The sequence below is a fragment of the Cydia amplana genome, chromosome Z, assembly GCF_948474715.1.
Source record: "Cydia amplana chromosome Z, ilCydAmpl1.1, whole genome shotgun sequence".
Taxonomy (NCBI): domain Eukaryota; kingdom Metazoa; phylum Arthropoda; class Insecta; order Lepidoptera; family Tortricidae; genus Cydia; species Cydia amplana.
The window spans coordinates 28,308,982-28,331,813 of record NC_086096.1 but is presented as its reverse complement, the minus strand read 5'-3'; the positions used below and the strand labels follow the sequence as shown (position 1 = coordinate 28,331,813).

Genomic DNA, 22,832 nt, shown 5'->3' with positions numbered 1-22,832 from the left:
GTTGAGGCATAGAAAATAATCTTATCAAATTAAAATGACTGCTGTTGTATTTACATACCATACTTGCTTTCAAACATAGACGTATTATACCTACTTTTCTTTAGGTTGGTATGATCGGTAAAACGTCTACCGTGTTTTTAAATTGTCGTGAAAGCGGTTATGTTACGTGTTTATTTTTGTGTTTAGACTAAATAACTTTAGCTTTTATTTAAATGGGGGGCAAATCTTCAAAAAAATGTGAAGTTTGTGGGGTCAGGCGTGTAAGGAAACTGACTTCTGATATATTTTTCACCAGATTTCCACTTGATCCGAACAGGTCGGTAAACTGATGTTTTTGTGCGATATTTTCATTTTGAGTCGTTACCAGATACTAATTTAATTAGTTTGGAGTAGTTTTTATCGTTTACAATCCTTGATTAAAACGAAAACATTCTGTGAATAGATTCTTCTTGTAAAAAACTAGGTAACCTAAGACACGAATAGTGTGCGAACAACTTATCGATAATCCTTTTATTTCAGATGTCGATTATGGGTAAAGGTAACAATGAGGTAATGAGGATTTGGAATATTTACCTATACAAAGGCTGAATGAAACTCCAACCACTGAATATCTACAAGTGAATGTAAATAAGCCTCACAGCTTTTTCCCTTTGTGGGAAGTTGGAGTTCACACTTCACAGCCTTCACAGGCAAGACTCAGTGTTTGCAGAAGTGCTCTAAAAGTAGATTGTAGCTTTATTTACGTTCATAAGCGTATTGTAATATGCCTACGTAAATATAAAACTATCTGTATCTTATATTTATTATGTAAAATAAAATTATTTTTATATTTTGCATTTATTTTATTAATCCACCTGATTCTCAAAATTTACTTTAACAGTAGTATAGTACAACAGCACGTATCGCACATTTATCGATATCGATAAACAGTAGGTACCGGAAGTGTCGAGCCCTAGCGTTGTTTTTTTTGTGTTGGCAGTATTGACATGTATTTGGTGTGTTGGCACAATGTACGTTCTTAATTCGGTTTAAGGCTTGTTCGAGAGTGCCGACTCTTAAAACGTAGTGATTTAATACTCTTTGTCTCTATCGCTCGAATTACTCGAATAGGCAAGAGCGATAGAGGCGGTTAACCTAATTTCGACTTTTGCAGTATGTTTGCAGTTGACCATTTTTTATTTTTTTCTTCTAGCAACTGTTTTTGATAATTTTCCTTTTTTTTCTTTATATGGTTTCTTCTTAAGTTGAGTCCAGACGAGACAATTTTTCGCCAATCTGATGAAATTGTCCGATCGAATCAGGCCGTGCGGACGCAAATGCCAATTTGATTCCTCGATCAAATCAGCAGGTGCGGACAAAAAAATGGCAATTTAACGAAGTTATATATATTATAGGTGAACCAGGATCTATTGAGGGTGCGCCATGTTGCGGAATTTCACTGGAACTAATTTTTTCATACTGCACTGAATTGTCACCCTATACATGAGAATAACAGCGCCCTCTTGACAATTATCATATATTACTGGTCAGGCTATACACATTCATTAGATTTATTAATGTTTATTTTATATACGTTGACAATTAAAAGTGAATTGACAGACATGACATGACATATGAAGGCCGTCGATAATGTTCTCTATGATAAAAGATATGCGATATGAAATGAGCCTCGTCCGCCTTTAAAGATTTACACGTCCATCTCATCAATTAACCGACGAGGTGGTTTAATGGCACGCTTGCTTCGACGCGGTGCCATCGGTGTAGCTGCTGTGGCCTTGCTAGCCTCATTCTGAGGTGAGGCAGCTGGAGTAACTTCTGGGTCAAGTTCCACTCCAGCTCCTGATCCTGGACATGGCATTGCGGATCTATTGGTTTCCAGTACTGGCGTCGATGATGCAACTGGGACCATAGATGATTGAGAAGTTTGCTCTGCAGGGCTTTCTTCTAGATCAGGCAGACGAGATCGTATATGGTCTGCGTGATACCTCCTCTCCACCCCGACTGGAGTGTTAATGACATAGGAGTATCGATGCGTGCGTCGAGACACTGTGGCAGGCTCCCACCGCGGCTGCTTCCTGCTTCGCACATACACAGCATCACCTGGTCTATAGTTTGGAGTCTGGCCGTCGGAGTCAACATTTGCTTGTATCTGTTTGTATTGTAATGAACGTCTAGCACTTGGTCGGGTATTGTCAAGCACACAATGTAGTTGTCTTCCAAACATTAGCTGGCCCGGGGATTTGCCAGTGGTGCTATGGGGTGTGATGCGATAAGCGAAAAGGAAATGTTCTAAACGTTTTTTGAGGCATTCTGTGCTTGATGACATTCTGGTCTTGAAAGTCCTCACAAGCCTTTCGGCCAATCCATTCGTCCGCGGATGATAAGGTGACGATTTGATATGTTTTATTCCTTTTTCTTTGCAGTAATCCTGGAATTCCTTAGATATAAATTGGGGGCCATTGTCAGACACTAAAAATTGGGGTAGGCCAAAGGTAGAAAAAATGGTGTCCAGTTCATCACAGAGTTTGGATGTCGTAATTTTGGTCATCGGCTTGATCTCGATCCATTTGGAAAAAGCATCTGATAGAACTAACCAATATGTGCCCTCGAATGGACCGGCAAAGTCAACGTGAATCCTTTCCCAGGCTTGATCTGGCATAGACCATGAGAAAATTGGTAGATCTGAAGTATTAGGTCTATTCTCTTGGCATTTGTGGCAAGCTTTCACATGCGTGTCTATATCTTCTTCTATAGTTGGCCACCAAACGTAAAAACGTGCCAGTGCTCTCATTGCTGAAATGCCTGGGTATCCACGATGCAGATATTTTAGGGTCGCTTTCCTTAGAGTATCAGGAACAATAATACGGCCCTGCCTTAATCATGTTGCCTTTGTTACCAAATATTTAAAAAAAAACTTAGTCCCCCTTCGCTCCACCTCACCGCACAGCTGATCAAATGTCAAGATGGAGTTTTGTTACGCATTTATCAGATAAGAAAATGTACAATATGAAAACTAGTAATATTATTTTTATATCCTACGTGGGTTAAAATGGATAGCACAGCTCCATTTCAACCTTGGGCTAAAGATGGTGTGAAAAATGTTAAATCCGAAAGAGAATTAGTGGATGACGCGAAACTTCATCAAGAAAATGTCAATCATCCAAAACATACGCAAACTGCGTCTTACGATAAAGATAGTATTTCCGCTTCAAACGAAGATCCGGGACCATCGATTGCCACGGATCCTACTGCCGGGCCCTCCAGGAGCAAAGAGCCCAGAATGGACTCTGAAAAAATAGCTTCCATGCAACAATTTATCGAGAACACCCTCAGGTGATCTAACTTTACCATAACATCATTCTCTCTTCTTAGGCGTTGGGCTCAACTGTCTAGTGGCCAATGTTTCATTATCTCATAATGCAAACCATTATTTTTAACACAACAACATAAACTAGTTGTCAGTTCTGGAAAAACACTATTTTTTTAAGTTCTGACAGATATATTCATAAAATAAATTGTGGTGTTAGTAATTTGTGATAAAAACCACACACTGTCTGACACAGTAAAATTACTTGTTCACTGTATTCTGGCAAATAAATAATTTGTATTTGTATCAATATATTTGTGAGATAATTGGTTTCTTTATTCAATTATTGTGTTACTTAGCACCACTTGCACCATTCCACTAACCCGAGGTTAAGCGGTTAACCCTGTGTCAAATTGTACTGGGAACAGGGTTCCAGACGTCAGGAACTTTCCTGACATGTCAGGAATTTTGGCTGTTTGTCAGGAATGCGGCCGGAATACGTAAATGTCGGGAATTTTAGTGAATAAACAATATGTACCTACCTAAAAAGGTACATTATTCAAATTTACTTATCTAGCATAAATAGATATCGCATACGGCTAGACCCCCCGTCGCCCGCCGATACTGCCGAGCGTCACGAATTTTTTTCAGGAATTGTCAGGAAATTCCAAATTTGTATCTGGTAACCCTAACTGGGAACCATGGAAACTCCAGGTTTAACCGGTTAACCCTGGGTTAGTGAGATGGTGCAAGTGGCGCTTAGTGGTTTAGCTATCTCCTCCACTTATATAGTAGTGTCAAACGTAATTATATTCAATTATTGAGTTATTGCTAATTTTTTTTACTTTTGCATTTAACATCAAAATATTATTGTTTATACACAGTTACTAGTTGTTGCCACATCCTTTAGATGTTCTATTTTTTGTGATTCCCTTGTAAAAGAAGAATGCCGTACTGTGTTGCTGCAGAATGTAGAACTTGTCAACTTGAAAAGTGAGCAGATGTTCCGAGAACACTACAGTTTTGGACTCTCTGCATAACTGTGTTTATATTTTTTCTTAATATATGTTATAGTTCGTTTTTTTTAGCATTAGAAAAAGACTACGCGATCTCGACGTGACTTTTAATTGAACAACGCTTTTTAAAAATCAATAACTATTACTTATGAAAGCAAAATAATGTAAATAATCGTATATGGTTCATAATTGTTGCATATTTGCTGTGACTTATTTTTCAAAAGTGTTTTTCAATAAAAAGACACGTCAAGATCGCTTAGTCTTTTTCTAATGCTAAAAAACGAACTATAGATATGTATTAGTTATAATTCTAGGACTTGTTGTGTACTAGTTATCAAAATATCAGTTCATATAATATGAAATTTTCTCCCTATTTCATTTTTGCTGATTATTCTACCTTTTTGATATCAGTGTGCATGATGTGCACAGATGTGTATTTATAATGAGTTGGATGACTTGAGATGCCTTGAAGATTTTGTATATGTATGATATGAAAGGATGAAAAATTTGCATACTCTTTTGTTACAAAAATTATCTTTATTGTATTCTCATGTTTTACTTTTACAACCTTATTATGACAAAATTTCTGAAATCTTTTTACTGTGCTTGATTAATCTGATAACTTTAATTACTTAATATGTTTTTGATGTTCGAGCAATTACAAATTTATTGTTTGTTTTGCAGCCATGAAGGAAGACAGCGAGTGGCCCAGCTGTTAGAGGAAGTGGAGTCTCTGAGTGGTGCAGAGAGGCTCCTCTTGTACTTGCGGCTGCCCACCGGCATTCCGCCACATGATCCACTCAAGCAGCCAATAAACCCGCTAGGCTCCAGGTGATTCTGCTCATTTATTTGTAAATAGAGTGATTTCTCAAGCATTTCTTAATGTTCTTTAAAATTTTTATATTATTAGTCAATGCCAATCCAAAAATGTAGTCTCATTCTCTTCAGCCTAACACCACCTTGAACTGGGGTGGTTTTAAGAAAGCATGGCGGGGCTTTATTTTAGCTAAAGAAGACCCCCAATGTCCGGTCCATCCATCTAATATGATGATAAAATAGACGTAAAATGTATGAAGTAAAAGTATAAGCATTTGTTTACAAGTTATTTTTAAAACAACAATTTCCATTGTGCTCAATGTGCCTACATTATAGCACAGTAGTGCCATTTGATAATTTATTTTGTTTATTATTAATTTAATGAATGATTTGACAGGGCCGAACTCCAGCAGACTGTAACATGGATACAAACACATTTGGAAGTTGATCCTGATGTCTCATTGCCCAAGCAGGATGTGTATGATGAATACATGTAAGTGTTGACCTCAACCACTAACACTGTAACACTACTTCTAAAGGGGCTGCCTTTATTAATAGTACTAAATTTCTACAACACAAACAACAACATTTATTTGTGTGTTTATCACAAATATTTGTCACTGAGTTATGGATGTTTCTATGTAGGTATACAGGTTGATATATATAAAGCTTATATACACCGTGTTTTTATTGAATTCCGTTAACTTCGGGGTATGGTTAAGTACGTTTAAGAGAACTAAATAGCATAGGTAGTTAATTTTCAAAAAAAAATCTTTTTGCTTTGTTTTTACAAAAAAAAATAAGTTTAAAAAGTAATTAAATGTAGCGTTGTTGTAACACGGGCATTACATTTAACTCAACCAAACAAATGAAATTCTGTGACATATCAATGTCATTTCGAACATCGATCGACCGGGATTGTACTTAAGTTTAGTAGCAAATGTATGAAGTGTACACGCTTGTAGAGGCCTTATAGCAAAAAAATAAATTATTGATTATCTCCGAAATGGAGTTAATTAGAATATCGGTGTCTATGAGAAAGTTACTTGATTTAAGCTCAGGAACGCAACCTTGAAATTAACGGAAATAAAAAAAAAACACGGTGTATATCACCCTGTATACCTACATAGTATACTGTGGGATGAGGTCGGTATGAGTAAAAATGTTTCAAATATTCATTTATTAAAATAGGTACGTATAGGTACCAAACCTTAACATTATTATCGCAATCAATTGCAAATATATTTGTTATGTCATTACGAAGCGGGACCTCGTTGGCGTTTAAGTATTTAGAAAAACAAAATACTAAAACTGTATAATTATAAATTATCTTTTGCAAACACCAATGAATTGCCAATAAACCTGTTTTTATTTTATTTTTACAGAGCACATTGCATGAGTAGCAACATGAAGCCACTTTCTACAGCTGATTTTGGTAAAGTGATGAAGCAAGTGTATCCCAGCGTGCGTCCCAGACGACTAGGAACGCGCGGAAATTCAAGGTAAAAAAAAGCGGCCAAGTGCGAGTCGGACTCGCCCATGAAGGGTTCCGTATTTAGGCGATTTATGACGTATAAAAAAAAACTACTTACTAGATCTCGTTCAAACCAATTTTCGGTGGAAGTTTACATGGTAATGTACATCATATATTTTTTTTAGTTTTATCATTCTCTTATTTTAGAAGTTACAGGGGGGGGGGGACACACATTTTACCACTTTGGAAGTGTCTCTCGCGCAAACTATTCAGTTTAGAAAAAAATTACATTAGAAACCTCAATATCATTTTTTAAGACCTATCCATAGATACCCCACACGTATGGGTTTGATGAAAAAAATATTTTTGAGGTTTAGTTCTAAGTATGGGGAACCCCCAAAATTTATTGTTTTTTTTTTCTATTTTTGTGTGAAAATCTTAATGCGGTTCACAGAATACATCTACTTACCAATTACCAAGTTTCAACAGTATAGTTCTTATAGTTTAGGAAAAAAGTGTCTGTGACATACACGGACAGACAGACATACATGAGTGACATGACGAATCCATAAGGGTCCCGTTCTTTGCCATTTGGCTACGGAACCCTAAAAATGATATAAAAACAATTTTATTGCTGACTGTCTGCTTTTTCACGCCTATCATCGCCTCCAAGACCCTTCTAATGAGCAGAAGAACCGTGTTTCGTTGAGGAGTTATTATTTGCATTGCCATTGAAATTGCGGAATAAAATGAAATTCCTGCTAGTCCAACATCGGTAAATGGTTTTAGTTTACAAATGTAATAAATGACTAGTAATGAAAGGCATGCAAGTGTATGTGTACGTTGTTGTACGTAACTCACGCGTCCGTTAACAATGTTAACATGCCCCTGCCTGTTCTTAGCAGCAAATACTATTTGACATTAATTTGTTAAATATTTATATTTTAAGTAAAATAACTTAGATAGTTTCTTTAAAAAAACCCAATACCTATTAAAAGTACTTGAAACACTTAACAATCTATTTAGATCTTATTCAGAGGAATGCGTTATTACTGGAAGAGTCCAGTAATAACGCTTTGATAAAGGCATATACAGTTTATTAGAAATGTTATATTGCACATTTGGTTTACTTACTGGCAAAGAGTGGTAGTGTAGAATAAAGCGCATCTCACACGGGCTGAAATTAATATGCACCGGAATATATTCAGGCACCTGGTTTTAAGTCTTATATAATTTGGTTTTTCAATACAAAAAAAACAGAGATCATATACAATATCTAAAAAACCGCGACCATGAAATGCCGATCAAGTCATTGAAGTCCTTTGGGATGTGCCGTGGTCTGGTCTGATAAAAATCAGAAACTAAAGGTCAGTCCAGACGGGAAGAAAAGAAATTGGCGTCAATCTCCAATTTAATCACCAATTTTAAATTTACGGTGATATTTGAGCGCTCTAATAAATCCTCCACGCGAATACTAGCGTCACAAATTAGTATACTTGCATCCGCACCTCCATTTTATCGGTCGTAATCGGCGAGCCAAATTGTCGTTTGCGTCCACACCACCTGATTTGATCAGACAATTTAATCAAATTGGCGAAAAATTTAACTCAAGCACTTGCGAACTGATCATTGTGTTTTAAATCAACGGTTTTGATATTTAGCCCGTATACATACCTACAGATATTTTGGAATCAACTGATTGATGCTGCATGCCGCAAAGCGAATAAAATAATACATATATTGTAGTAAAATTATCCGTAAACTTACACCACCGCGAGCGACCCATTCTCATGTCTCGTATAAGATTTTATCATCTCACCAACTTGCTCAGCGATTTCTTAGTGGTAGCTAAATGAATCATTAATTATTTTTGCATATTATTGTCAACTATTGTAAATACCTTACAATACAACGCTTACGCTATGTCATGAATCATGATCAATTTACACTAGAATATCTAGGTGCATTTTAAGAGCGAGATGTTTGTTTTATGTTATTTATAAAGTTCCGCCCAACTTTCAACGAATATAGTTAAATTAACTATCTTTTGTCTTTATCTGCCACATTACATTAAAAGTTATGGTTGTTAGATAGAGACAAGGCTTATTTTAACTAAAAGAGGCGAGCATGTAAAGTTTTATGAATGGTCACTAGAAAGTAACAGTTATTTCAGTTGAACAACATTATGCTTTCTGTGTAAGAATTCTTACTCTCTGCTCATGGAAGCTTATAATATAATATAATGGTTTTATAGACTCAGATTCGTAACTCTACTCTAAGTTATGCTAAAAACGACTAATGCGTTACAAGTAGGTGCCATAAATACTTTATGGTTAGTTACGGGTTTCACTCTCGGAATATTATACCCATACATGTGTTATGTTATAAGATGCCTATGTTTAATACAAATACGCTATGCGAATATACATATGCGCTCATTCACTGCCATGACATAAAAATACGTAATATTTACCCAAAAACGACATCCAAATTTATTCACGCAGAAATTGTTATGCTGTTATATTAAATAATACAGTACCTACTATTAAATGTAAACAGCGTTGTTACGATTGAAATATGTACTTCTAATGCTTGTTTAAAAGTCGGTGCATGGTAGACCATGTTAAGAGTCCATCAACGTGCACACTAGCGCCACTGCTAAATAATCGTGATTATTTAAATTTAACGAAATAGATTTAAAAAAGGGGGCCGCTACGTACTGTATCTTGTATTAAAGTACCTTTTGACTACTTACATCAAACTAGTTTCTATGTTGCTGGATTCGTCAATCTATGCGTCCAAAGTTAAAACGGCCGTTTTTGTTTTGAGTTCACAGATTGACGAATCCAGCAACATAGAATAGAAACTAGTTTGATGTATTCAAAAGGTACTTCAATACAAGATACCGTAGCGGCCCCCTTTTTAAAAATATCTTTCGTTAAATTTAAATAATCACGATTATTTAGCAGTGGCGCTAGTGTGCACGTTGACGTGTGCTCTTAATAAAAGTTACGGAGCTGCCAATAATGATTTGTTTGAGTGATGTTTAAAATATGAATTACAGGTATTGCTATGCTGGCCTTCGAAAAAAAATTAAATTGGAAGTTCCACAGTTACCAGATTTGGGTGAATCGTCCAAGGTATGGTATTGTTCTTTTAATGGTGAATGAGTTTTTCTCGCAATCATTATTTTAGTCATTATTTTTTCAGGCGAGTTCCCAATTTCTTTAAAAATAATAGATATTGGTCCAATATCCTTTTAATAATACGATGTTCTTTTAGTAAGTACTTATTGCATTAAAAAATCGACACATTAATGTACATCAGAGACAATGAAAATGGTCTTAAGTACTCTTTGTATGGAAATTTTCTATACAAGGTGGCCCGTTTTCATTGCCCGTGATTATACGTTATTATTCTTGAACTACCTACGTGGTTTATTTCTATTACCTACCTTATTTTTTAACATTGTGTATACCTAAAAATGAAACCGGGTCTATTTGTAACTTCTCTTTGAGTTTGTACATGTGTACTGTGTACATCATATGTAATAATTATGTTTATTACGAATGTTTGTGTTCTAAATAAACATATACCTAAATAATCTGTTCCAGGGGTTGCGTGATACATCGAGGGACACTGAGCGGACTGTGCTTGACTGGGCGGAAAGTAAATTAGGTAAGGGCCACTTGCACCATCTCACTAACCCGGGGTTAAGAGGTTAAACCGTTAATCCAGTGTCAAATTGTACTGGTAACCATGTCAACTCCAGGTTTAACCGATTAACGCCGGGTTAGTGGAATGGTGCAAGTGGCGCTAAGTGTCATACATTTTCTGTATAAGTTTGCCCGCTAGTTATATAAGCGCCTTGCCGCGCAATTGCATAAATATGCTGTTGGGGCGTTGATAGTTTGTAGGGGCGCAATGAAAATTGGTGGAAAACCACCGTCTTCACCGTTGGATACTAGCGAGGTCGGAAGCTTTGCTAGCGACTAGGTAGGGCCGGTACAGACGGACTGTAACCCGACTGCAACTTGTATGGGAACTGCACGCCGACGTTGTAGTTGGCGTACAGTTTCCATACAAATTGCATACAATATGTGTTGCAGTTAGTGTTGTGAATAACGCTCTATTTGAGGCTTAAAGACTCGAACCCTTAAGACTCTCGAGGCTTAACGCCTCAAAGGCGGCAAAGACGATTTCTTACATCCATACTTGTAAAATAAATAAATACAATTCTCAAATATAGTCGAGTCTTCAAGACTTAGGAGTCTTGAGGGCTCGAGTCTTTAAGCCTAAAAATAAGCGTTATTCACAACACTGGTTGCAGTCCGTCAGAATCGGCCCGTAGAGGGGAGGGGGATTGTAGAAGTCGTTGATCTCTAGTAATCTTCGACCAACACGGAAGGGACGCGGCATTCGCACTATTTCCCCTCTGCCTAGGTACAAGATCAACTGATCTAGCGCGGGTAATAAAACTAGTTGCGCTCGGATTTTAAACTAGACCGAGTCCAGACGCGCGAGTGAGCACAGCAGCAGAATAAATGCCAATTGCTCGGTTTTTTGATGTAAAAAGAGATCGGAGACATCAAATTTACAAAAATAAGGTGTTAAATTTCACATGTAATATTTTTTTTACATGTCATACGTTTAATTACATTTAAACACAATCTTTATATTTTAGTCTCATGTAATTGCTGGATTTATCGATTTTGCTCGCCCAGTACAAATTGCGGATCGGTCGAGCGACAAATCCGACTTCTCATCTCTCAGAAAACAATAAAATTCTTTGACGAAAATGTGTTAGTGTGCGTGTTGTGACACTTGTGATTCGTTCGTACACAAAAACAGATCGAGGTGTGCAAGATTTGTCTGTGTAGGGTGTCATTTTCTATGTATTTGCGTCGTCATTACAGATTGGATTTTGTATGTAAGTGTGTGAGAAGTGCGACTGTGTGCACGTTCCCCCCCGCGAAAAATGGCAGAATGATTTGAATGTCAAGATATAAGCCCGTGTTGATCGAAGCTAGGAATGCTCAGCCTAAGAATTATTCACTAATTCACGGACCATCCATTGATAAGATTTTTTTCTAATCAATCAAATCAGTGATGTTTTCATAATGAATGACCTTCGCGCGCTCTTATTCTATCTACTATAAAGATGTGTTAATTTTGAACACCTCGCTCGCTTAACAAGTTCTGCGGCTGAGTGTACATAACATAACGATGTGTATGTTGCGCGAACAGGCATAAAGTTTTCGAGCATGTTGGAGCTGTCCCGGCATGTGGCGTCGGCGGGACCGTCGCGTGCTCCAGCACCGCCCAGCCACACCCCGCCGCCCCTCGCCTCGTCGCACGGTACGTCCACACTACAACAAGCACCGTGTATGTTGCTCGGACTGTAAAGTTGTCCAGCATGTTGGAGCTGTCCCGGCATGTGGCGTTGGCGGGACCGTCGCGTGCTCCAGCACCGCCCAGCCACACCCCGCCGCCCCTCGCCTCGTCGCACGGTACGTCCACACTACAACAAGCACCGTGTATGTTGCTCGGACTGTAAAGTTGTCCAGCATGTTGGAGCTGTCCCGGCATGTGGCGTTGGCGGGACCGTCGCGTGCTCCAGCACCGCCCAGCCACACCCCGCCGCCCCTCGCCTCGTCGCACGGTACGTCCACACTACAACAAGCACCGTGTATGTTGCTCGGACAGTATAGTTGTCCAGCATGTTGGAGCTGTCCCGGCATGTGGCGTCGGCGGGACCGTCGCGTGCGCCAGCACCGCCCAGCCACACCCCGCCGCCCCTCGCCTCGTCGCACGGTACGTCCACACAACAACAAGCACCGTGTATGTTGCTCGGACAGTATAGTTGTCCAGCATGTTGGAGCTGTCCCGGCATGTGGCGTCGGCGGGACCGTCGCGTGCGCCAGCACCGCCCAGCCACACCCCGCTGCCCCTCGCCTCGTCGCACGGTACGTCCACACAACAACAAGCACCGTGTATGTTGCTCGGACAGTATAGTTGTCCAGCATGTTGGAGCTGTCACGGCACGTATGGAGGATAATAGTCTTGATTAATTTACTGTTGTGTGTGTGTGTGTGTGTCTTTATGTGGTAGTAGATAGTAGATATCCTCTAGCGCCCCACCTTCCTGATACTAGTACTATTGTCTATTACTCACAATACAATTTAAATCATAATTAAATGGAACACAGTTATGTACTTTTATTTTATTTCAAAAGGCCGCCGTGGCCGTCAGAAGATGAAAGAAGTTCGTATCCAAAATAAACGTTTTGATTTAACCTTATTGCAAATTTAAATATAATTAATAATTATTGAAATTTTATATATTCTTACATTTTTCCAGTGCCAGGATCTTCGGAAGATCCCACAAACAGACAATTGATGAAACAGCTAAAACGGAAACTGCAGGTTAACATTCTTTATAACTTTATTTAGATTTACATTACGAGATAGATAAGTAGCAAAGCACAAGCATATTGATGCAAGTGTCCGAAAATAATTAATGATACATAATTTAATAACTAACAGAGTTTGGTACGTTAACGGTTGCATTTTCATTTGTAGACGCAAGGTACACCAGGTCGACCGAAGAAGAACAAAGGTGTGGAATTATTGAGTGAGTCGCCGCCGTCCACATCATACGCGGCGCACGGCGCGCGCGGAGGGCACGCGCCGCCCGGGCACGTGCCGCCCGGGCACGCGCCCGTCAAGCACGAGAGCGAGCCCGCCGCCGAGCCCCCCTACCACTACCAGCCCACCTACGTGTACGAGGCACGCCCCCCATCCTTCCCGCCGTACGCCGCCCCGCCGCGGGCGCACCCGCCGCCCGCGCCGCACCCCGCCATCCCCGGACACGACTACCGCCCCGACGCCTACGTGTTCGAGCCTCCGTACGCCCCGCGCGACCTCACGGACGCGACTCACAACCTCCCGATCAACCTCAGCAGCGACGCGTCTCTCGACTTGTCCACCGAGCGCACGGAGTGGCAGCGCCGACGGCCGCCCGAGCCGCCGCCGGCGCCCGTGCGCCTTCACCTGCCGGGCAAAAAGCTGATACTGGAGACGTACCAGAGTGAGGCGCGGGCGGGTTCGCCTCGGCCTTCGCCCGCCGACAGTCGAGCGCCGCCCGCGGGCCCCTCCACGCACGTTCCGGAGGATTTTCCCAGGACTGAATACCTACCGAAAAAAATGCGAGCCGCCGAGATTCTGGGCGGCAAACTAAATGCCGCACGGCAGGCGCTAGCCGCCTCCACCTCCGCTTCCGGGACCGGAGCGGAATCGTCAAGTCGTTCAGAGGTTGCTTTTTTAGAGGATCCAAAAAACGTATCGAGCCGGTCCAAAAGCACCGCCGCGGCGCTGGCCCGGGAGCAACAGGAGGCGGCGAGTCCGACACGGTCGGTGAAGGCTCCGACGCCTAAGTGTGAGCGCAGCAAAATACGGAAAGCTGCACTGGAACGGATCACTAGAACGAAAAGGACCTCTACGGACGGGACCGATTCACCGGAGCGGTCGGCCACTCCCGATTCGTGCTGCGGCTTGGACGGGATCAACATCAAGACGGGCATGATATGCGAAGAGAAACACTCTGAAATACTGAACAGAGAACGCGTGATCAGCATTTGCAACATCGACAAGCACGCGCTCGACGACTACCTCAACGAAGGCAACAGCCAGGAGCACGAGGAGGAGCTGCTGCAGTACTTCCACCAGCGCGGTGAGCCGCCCCCGCCCCCGCCGCCGCCGCCACCCGCGCCCTCTTGTGCTGACGCTGCTGCTTTTTTAGACACAGGCCTGGACCCCCAAGACGATCATAGCCAAGGTAAAAATGAAAAAATATCTCAGCTGCGGGAGTTACTTGCAAAAAATCTAAAGAATCAAAGCGGGTCCAGTTCTCAGAGCCTGCCATTGAATAAGGAAATTCAGCTGCCTCGAGAAAACGTACGCGATTCTGTCGTTAACATTGCTAAGTCCGTGGTCACGGAAGGAGCTTTCAAACCAGTCACAAATACCGGTATTGTGACCATTAACGGATCGACTTCGACCGGCCAAGCCGGCTCGAACAGTCACAAACATCGTGCGACGATCACTAACGGCAACGGAACCGCTATGCCCTACACAAACCCGGGCGGTCCAGGTCAGATATCGACGGCGGCAGCAACTCATCTCTACAACGGAAACAGTCATAATGTACCTCAAAGTCCAACCACAAGAACGCAGCAGTATGACTTCGTACCTATCTCGGACGGCTGCCACTCTCCCGGAAATTTTCATACCAAATCTCCGGTCGGGTTCGTTCAGAGAGGTCACAGCCCGTCAAAGATGAGCAAGCCCGCGATGATGGGCGGGTCGCTGCAGACATCGCCCATCTCGCACAGCACGGCCGCCAGCCCCTTCGTGAGCCCGCGCAACACGCCGGTGCCGCGCTCGCGACTCTGTCCCCGACCCATACCCAAGCTCAACGGGAGGAAGAGAAGAAACCCGTTGTCGTTGGGCGTCGGAGACCCCAACTCCAAGCCGTTTGCAATTCCGAACGAACAGAAGTTTTTTCCTAAAACATCGTTATGCGGGCCCAACGTCAAATATTGCCAACCCATGTCGGCGCCTCCTTCGCCCAACATATTGACATCACAATATAAGAGCCACATGTTCCAGTGTAACGCGGGCGTGTCGAATGGCTCCAGCAATCTTCATTTAAATTTTCTTCCGAATGTACAGTTTCGAGACGGTATAAACGGAGACATGGCTCAGCCGCTGTCGGCGGACCCTCTGTCGAGTGAGGTGAGCCAGTTCTTCCAGGAGTCCCTGGGGAGCTACCGAGCGGACCACGAGGCCTGCTTCCGCTCGCAGTCGGTGCCGCTGAAGCCGGGCGTGGGCGCGCCGCTCGCGTCCTATATGCACACGCCCGTCGGCTCCGTGCCACCCACTCCCGTGCCCAACGAGTTCTGCGATTTTGGCTCTCTAGCCGATACTTGTGACATATCTAAAGCAGGCCTCAACCCGGAGACGTTAGATAAAATTTATGACGCCATAGACAGTAGTAACAATGTACTTAATTCGACAGCCGCTCAAAGCCTTCTAAGCTCCGGCAATCCTTTGAGCAACGGTTGCGATCCGTTGCCGGAGCCGCAGATTCTGTCGGACGAGCAGTTGAACTCGCTCATCCCCGGCGACGAGGAACTACTCGACCAGTCTCCCGGACAATTAGCTAACCATTTTAATCATTCTTACCCGGAAGACACCTCGGCTGCACCTGACAACGTCGAGGATTTCTTGAAACGCGCGCACAGCATCGAATTCGATCTGTCAGAGTTGGTAACGGACAAAAATAAATACTACACATCACGTTCAGTTCCGAGTACTCCGTTACCTTTCAAACGAGCGGCGTCAAATTTGCAAATAGATTCACGTCGCCCTCGCGAATTGTTCGGGCCGGGCGAGTACTCCTCCGCGTCGAACGGAATTTCGTCCAAGTCGGTGCCGTCGACGCCGCAGCTGGGCGAGGAGCGCAGCGTGTTCAGCTACAGCAACCGCGACTTCCTCATCAACGGCAACTCGGTGGAGGCGTGCGGCGCGCTGGGCGGCGCGCGCGCGGCCGGCGGCGCGCTGGAGGGCGAGGCGCTGGCCTCGCCGCTGCACGAGATGGACATGCTGGAGCCGCTCACGCCCGCCGCCGAGCTGCTGGCCGACCTCGACAAGATCGACGGCCCGCCCTACGTCGACCTCTAGTCACCCTTCACCGCCGCGCAGAATGTACCTATATCAATCGAGGCCCGCTTTATATTTGTACACTTTGACAGATATTGAAGAGTTGCGTATCTCTACTGTGTACAATGACCTCGTATGCCTTCGGTGAAGGTTAACTGCTAATAAGTTTTGTTATCGATGGATCGCACGGTACGCTCCCAAAACGTTGAGTCAATAAATTTACAGTGAGATTGTGATAAACGAGCATTCGTTGTTAACCGAGCTATCGGTGTTGACGCTAATCTAATTGATATCCACAGCCCCACCTCTGGTTGCGTGAAAATATTTTGTAACATTTCACACTCGTGGTGGTCGATTTTATGAACCAAGTAGATGTAGAGTCAATCCCCATTGTGCCGCGTGTATTATAACAAGTTATTGTGGTTATTGTACAGTACAGCTACTACTTACAGCAGTCGTAGCTGCTACTTAAACATATAATTATGTTAAAGAGGCACTTGTTTATTACATATTATTTATATTGTGTTGACAACATAAACAGTTTAAGGGTTAGTGCCCCGCGGGTGTCACAATATGAATGTGTACCGGTACACATAGAAATAAAATTGCTCTCTCCCGTTAAATAAAAAACACAGTTGTTTAGGTTCGATAGTGGCCTCGTAAGTGACTTGAAGATTTTTAAAAACGGTTACTTTACTATCATACGTATACAGTTTCCTACCTTCCACATTTTCACGTCATCACAAATGCTCGATTTTAGTAATAGAAACAACGAAATATGTATTATATACACAAACGGTGTTGTAGAGCAACAAAACGCGTTCGACGACCGAATTCACGTTTGCTGTCCTTCGTTTGTTTAACTAGCAAGTATCTACACAGACCAATCCGTGCTGAGCGCGCTTAGGAAATTATAACCAATTGGTTTATTGATACTATGAATAGTATATAGTTTATAAAAAATGAATTTATTGTAAGTTAGCACAAAGATTTAATATATTTTATTATCACATAGGAATTTTACTTGATATACTAAATACGTATACCTACATACAATTAACTGCATGAAATGCAGAAAAAAAATATTATTCTGCCATAATGGCTGCAGTGAGCTTAAAAAGTGACCAATGTTATGCATTAGTTGCACATAAATGCCGGCCAGAAATTACATTTTGTTGTGTTTTATTTTTGGTGCAATATGTGGTAGGTATGAGTTGCGAGAAAGGGTAATACGAATTACAAAATACTCTATAGTCGGCATCAAACGTAGCGTATCAGAGTATGCGCCAAAAGTATCAACCATTTATACTGTGGCAGATAGTTTTGAGCGCACACTGTGGAAAAGTATTCGAGGGTGGCATGTTGTTGCATCCGCTACTATGGATGCTAACTATGCAGCAATGCAACTCGCGTAGTACGAGTAGGTAGAGATAGAATATGACATTGATGACATGTATTGATTTGCGAGACATATATATGCTTATTGGTAACATGTAAGTTTTAGTAGCATACAGTAAATATATGTTCTGGCCGGCGCGAAATTTGTAGTCTATAACAATGAATTTATGTTATGCGGCCTATTTATACATAGTACATGTTTTGTGTGGGTGCTACGAATTTCTTTGCATTTGGCGCACATGCAAGATACATAATAACATTTAAACAAAAAAATGCCCTCATCTGTGCCTGATATAACCGTATAAAATATGTACTTTTTGAAAGCTTTGTCGTTTGTTAAATAAAACTTAGTACAAAATGTGACACACTGATTCGACAGGGATGTATAATGTAAGTGAAACCGAAGACTGTTTAAAGCTTGTAGATATTTTGAACCCGAAGTAATTAACTTTGGCTACCGTTGTCTCGAGGAGGGGCCCGTGACGGAGAACCCGCTCAGTGATCAGTGTTATTATTCCAATTTGGTATAACCCTTACCAAATTCAGCTAGTACCTAATATTTAAGATAAGATGTATATTTTATGAAGTAACATTTAAGTATCATGTTATCACTCAACATTGTTGAACATTTTGTCGTATGTAAAAGTGTCACCTATATTCCAAGACTTGAAACAATTTGTTAAACAACTTTTCGACGCCAACGACGGATACTTATATCCGAGCCGCAGGTCCAACGCCAAAGACCGATCACAGACCACAGAGCAACATAGACCTACGTGCATAAGCATAAAGTTCAATTTCAGTTTTGCACTTTGGTGATGTGGCGTCCGAGTGACTTGAGTGAGCTTTTGTGTTTGACACGACGTCGAAAAGGGAAAATTAGCGACAATGGTTACGTAACACTAACACCGCAGCCGAAACTAAAAATATGTATATTTGAGATTTTACTTAGAATATAGGTAATTACTGTTATATAAGACATACTAAATAAGAATTACATGTAAATATGAGTCTTTAAACGTTCATCGACATTACTGTTATAATCTGGGAAATTCACACACATCCAAAGTTAGGGTAGGAATATCCATCATACGCCTAATTCTTTTATAATAATATAGCCAGTTTCTGGAGCCCATCCCGTTTCGTGTTTTAAGTATGATCCTATTGTAAGCGGTTGGTGTCCTGTAGAAAACAACCCCTTCATGCTTGTTTGTAATCAAAACCGTCCTATTTGACCACACTATAAATAAGTCTTGTACCTAGTACATAGTGTACTATATATTTTTGTACGTCGCACAGAAAATCACAAGCAATCATGTTACAAAGTATTCAAATCCATTTCACAATACATATAAAATCCATGTAGGTACGTATTTTTGAGTACAAATTTGAATGATCACAATTCATCTTCATTATGGATGTTAATAATTAGGAGTGCATTGCATACCTAAGTGTGATTTGTCTATATGTTGTACACCATAGTTTTACATTTAAACATGTTTAATAAGTTTAAAGCATAATGTTTATCAATATTTTTCCTAGGATTGTGCACACTGTTTGTTGTTTTAGTATCCATACATGTGGATTTGTTAATATTTATTTTAATTGACGATGGTTAATTTGGCCCACCCTTGGTTTGGATGACCCTGTGTCATTTTAAAACGATCCTGGTTTCTCACATATTTTGAGTAAGTAATAAGTAATTTCTAACATAACTTTGAAACGAAAAGGTTTATACCGTTTCCGTTCCCGTATCATATTAAGGCTATCTTCACACTGGTGCGGCAACCGGATGCGCCAACAGTGTGCGAGCGACATAGCCTTATGCATGTCTATAGCGCTGTCTCGCTCGCACGCCGTCACCGCATCCTGTTACGACGCCAGTGTGGTTGATAATTGACCGGGCCGCTGTTCGACCGGGTGAGGAGGATAATAGACGAGAGGCAAGAAGTGATGCGCGAATACAAATGTGCAAGTTGCGGAAAGTTTCCAAAAAGTTGTAATAGTTCTCGGAAATTTCAGGAAACGTTTACAAAAAAAATACGATCCACATACAATAATACATACAAGTTTTTGAAAATTTCGCAATTTTGGTAATATTCAAACGGCACATCAGTATGCGCGAATCGGTGACTGAATATATGTAGACATCGCTCTCCATACAAAAATGCCATCCAAAAATGACCCCAGCCACACTGACACTGACAGCTATTCCTTCTCTATGGATATGTCCCACCAGCTTTTAATTATATCCAATAAACAATTTCCCGCTATTTAAAAAAAAGTTATGATTGGTCAGTATCATGTCAATATAAGCTTTGATTGGCTATAACAAAATTCTATGCGTCAAACCATGGTCAAACCTCTTGCGCGAGTTGCGCGGCGTTACAATATTTTGACGTTGTCAAACCTTATAAGGATGATACGAACCATGAGGGAACCAATTCATAAAATTATTATTTTGACGCGTATTTATTGTTAAGATTATGCATGTCTATACTTTATATATGTTTTTCTACTCCCGTACTTTTATTTGTCATTTAAAGGGTCGTGCACACACCTTTAAAACCCTGCCTTATAGTTGTCAAGACAAGTCTTTAGTCTATGCCCCAAAAAAGAATGTGTGCATACACGCAGTATGTTTTTGGCGATTTTACAATACTTCGTGTAATGACCACTTAAAAAATATTGAATGAAATACAGTGTTGCCAACCTTATTTTAAATGTCATTCATTCATTCTTTTCCCGCCCGTAACCTCCATTTTTGCTACTTCTTGAATTAAAAATATTTGTTAAATTTACAATTTTATTTCAAAGTAAGTGCTTGGTCGTAGAAAAAGTATTGTATGCAACGTTGTTTAACTGAGTCAAAAAATACTCGTGGCGTCTTTATTAACAATTTTCGGCTTCGCCTCAAATTGTTACTCACGCCACTCGCCTTTTTTGACCCCTCTTAAACAACGGTTGCATAAAATACTAATATCGGTCCATCCAAAAGTTTTAATAACTATATTATTAATGCGTAGTATGTATTTTGGAACAGTGTCGTCAGTACATACATACAGACTTTTATAAAATGCCAGTGGTCGTTTCCCAATTTTCTTTAAAACACTTTTAGGTAGGTAGGTATCGTGAAAATGATATACAACATCGTCACTTTATTAATTGGGTACTTTCCTCTACTTAAAATAAATTGTTTCACACCGTGCGCCAAATGAAGCACAAGATAATTATTAGAAAAACATAGACAGCAGTTATTTTTAAATACTATTTCTATTTAATAAATTTGATTGAAATATAAAAAGTAGGTGAGTTGACCGTGACGTCACTACACACGTTTTCATATAAATTCCATATTAGAAAATCGTTTTGACAGTTCTAAAAAAGAAGCTGATTTGACTAGTAGAAAAGTAGCCAATTATAGTATTGACACTAGATATATTAGTCAATATATATTTACATCCGGTGTCCTCACGTGCCCTCATTGTGCGCGGGGGTTCACCCCGAAAATCGACTACGTCAGCCATCTTCGGGCGCACCAGCGTGCAGCGCCGAGCAAACTAGGAGTCGTAGTGGTCGCCATGGTCGAAAACGGCCGGAAGGATCATCTTCATCACATTATTGACCAGGGTTCTAGTTAACAGCGCTCAGTAATTTTATTTTACATAAAAACAAATATTCGGAGTTGCTTGTTGCTTTAAACTAAAATGAATAGCCAACTTGCTAATAACATATGTTGCATAACGCTATCCCCATTTTGCAACCCGGTATCAAAAAGGCATAAGTCATTGTGCAACTAGTATAGAGTTACGACATTTGGGTTAGCGTATTAGTCTAGAACAGTCTGTTAATTTAAATAATTATTTATCATGATCAGGAATTACACTTACAGAAACCAATTAATTCCATCCTTTTTATTATGTTTTACTGAATGGTTGCGGCACCATTTCACCGCACAAGAAGGCATTTTATTTGGCTATCGGAATTAATTATTTTATATGGGCTGACATGTTATCCCTCAGAAGGCCGCTGTCGTATTAAAGCTGTCAAATTCCGCCCGACACAGTCGATTCGTTTTCGACACAGTAGCCGTGGGGTCATTTTTGAGCTCAAGTCAGTCTTCTATAGTATTCTAGTTCGTTGGCGCGAATATTTCCTCATGCTAGAGAAAGTTCAGGGACTTTTTGGGAAATGTGGTGGAAGTTGTTCAGCTGCATGTACTTTACCAGCATAACAGTTTTTATAGAAATCTAAGATGTGATCGAAATGTACAAACTTTTTGAGAGTTGCTCGTGTACATTCATCAGTTCTACCAAAGAAATAATGATTGAGTAAGATGTGTAGAATCTAAAAAAAATTCGTGCTTCGAATTTGACAGGTAAAGGAGACTGCGCTGTACAGCCATCCATTTTGCGGTAACCTTTGTCAAAAGTTGACTGTTGACTTCAGTGACGACAGTGACCGCAAAACATAAACATATGGCGCAGTACAGCGCCATGTGTTTTGGATGTCAAACTAAGGGACACATTTTTTTCTTAAACTATCTCTCTGTTACAATCAATTCTCTTTGATTCTACATGGTGATGCACGAGACGTGAGCAGGATCAAACACTCGGTAAATAGAACATTTAATGTATCATTGAAATAACAACACCTATTGCTGTTTTTTAACATTTTACAAAGTAAAGGTAAATGATAAAAGCCTCTTTAATCGTTATGTTCGTTTAATTTTATTTACACTTGTCACGGATATAGCAATAGGGAGTATTACTGCAATGTTTTTCCGCCAGAGTGCAGCACTATCTACTTAAGTATACCATAGAGTAACTCATACATATTGTACCATAAACTGTTTTTTGACAAGTTTTCCCAGACAATCAAATATGGCATTTAGTACATCAAGGCGGTTTGTTTTCAAAGGGCCTACCGGGAAACGCGAAACTCAGCTATGTGCCTCTTTATCGTTCGAATATGCAAGTGATAGAGAGGTTAGGTAACACAATTTCGACTATCTCGTTTGCGGTAGACCCTTAGATTGTGACTTATTGTGGGAGTGGCGCCACCTACGCAGAGTTTCGCGTAATATTCCCTATAAAGCA

General features: G+C 40.8%; 1 protein-coding gene and 1 long non-coding RNA gene across 4 annotated transcripts in view; both read left to right on the top strand.

The window, feature by feature from the left end:
* Positions 1-22,832, top strand: part of LOC134661441 (uncharacterized) — a 380,476-nt gene that overhangs the window by 79,027 nt on the left and 278,617 nt on the right. The gene's annotated exons all lie outside the window — the stretch shown is intronic.
* LOC134661412 (uncharacterized) lies at positions 2,928-16,727 on the top strand. 3 transcript variants are annotated; one of them, XM_063517487.1, is made up of 9 exons: positions 2,928-3,333; positions 5,008-5,154; positions 5,537-5,632; positions 6,525-6,641; positions 9,678-9,753; positions 10,228-10,291; positions 11,861-11,971; positions 12,980-13,038; positions 13,195-16,727. In XM_063517487.1, exons 1-9 carry the CDS (start codon positions 3,050-3,052, stop codon positions 16,354-16,356), a joined length of 4,116 nt encoding a protein of 1,371 aa, XP_063373557.1. In that variant the 5' UTR covers positions 2,928-3,049; the 3' UTR covers positions 16,357-16,727. The 3 variants fall into 3 exon arrangements, with proteins under 3 accessions (XP_063373557.1, XP_063373554.1, XP_063373556.1); XM_063517484.1 differs by lacking the exons at positions 2,928-3,333; positions 5,008-5,154; positions 5,537-5,632; ... (2 more) ...; positions 10,228-10,291; positions 11,861-11,971 and adding an exon at positions 12,326-12,427 and having other exon boundaries at positions 12,974-13,038; XM_063517486.1 differs by lacking the exons at positions 2,928-3,333; positions 5,008-5,154; positions 5,537-5,632; ... (2 more) ...; positions 10,228-10,291; positions 11,861-11,971 and adding an exon at positions 12,478-12,579 and having other exon boundaries at positions 12,974-13,038.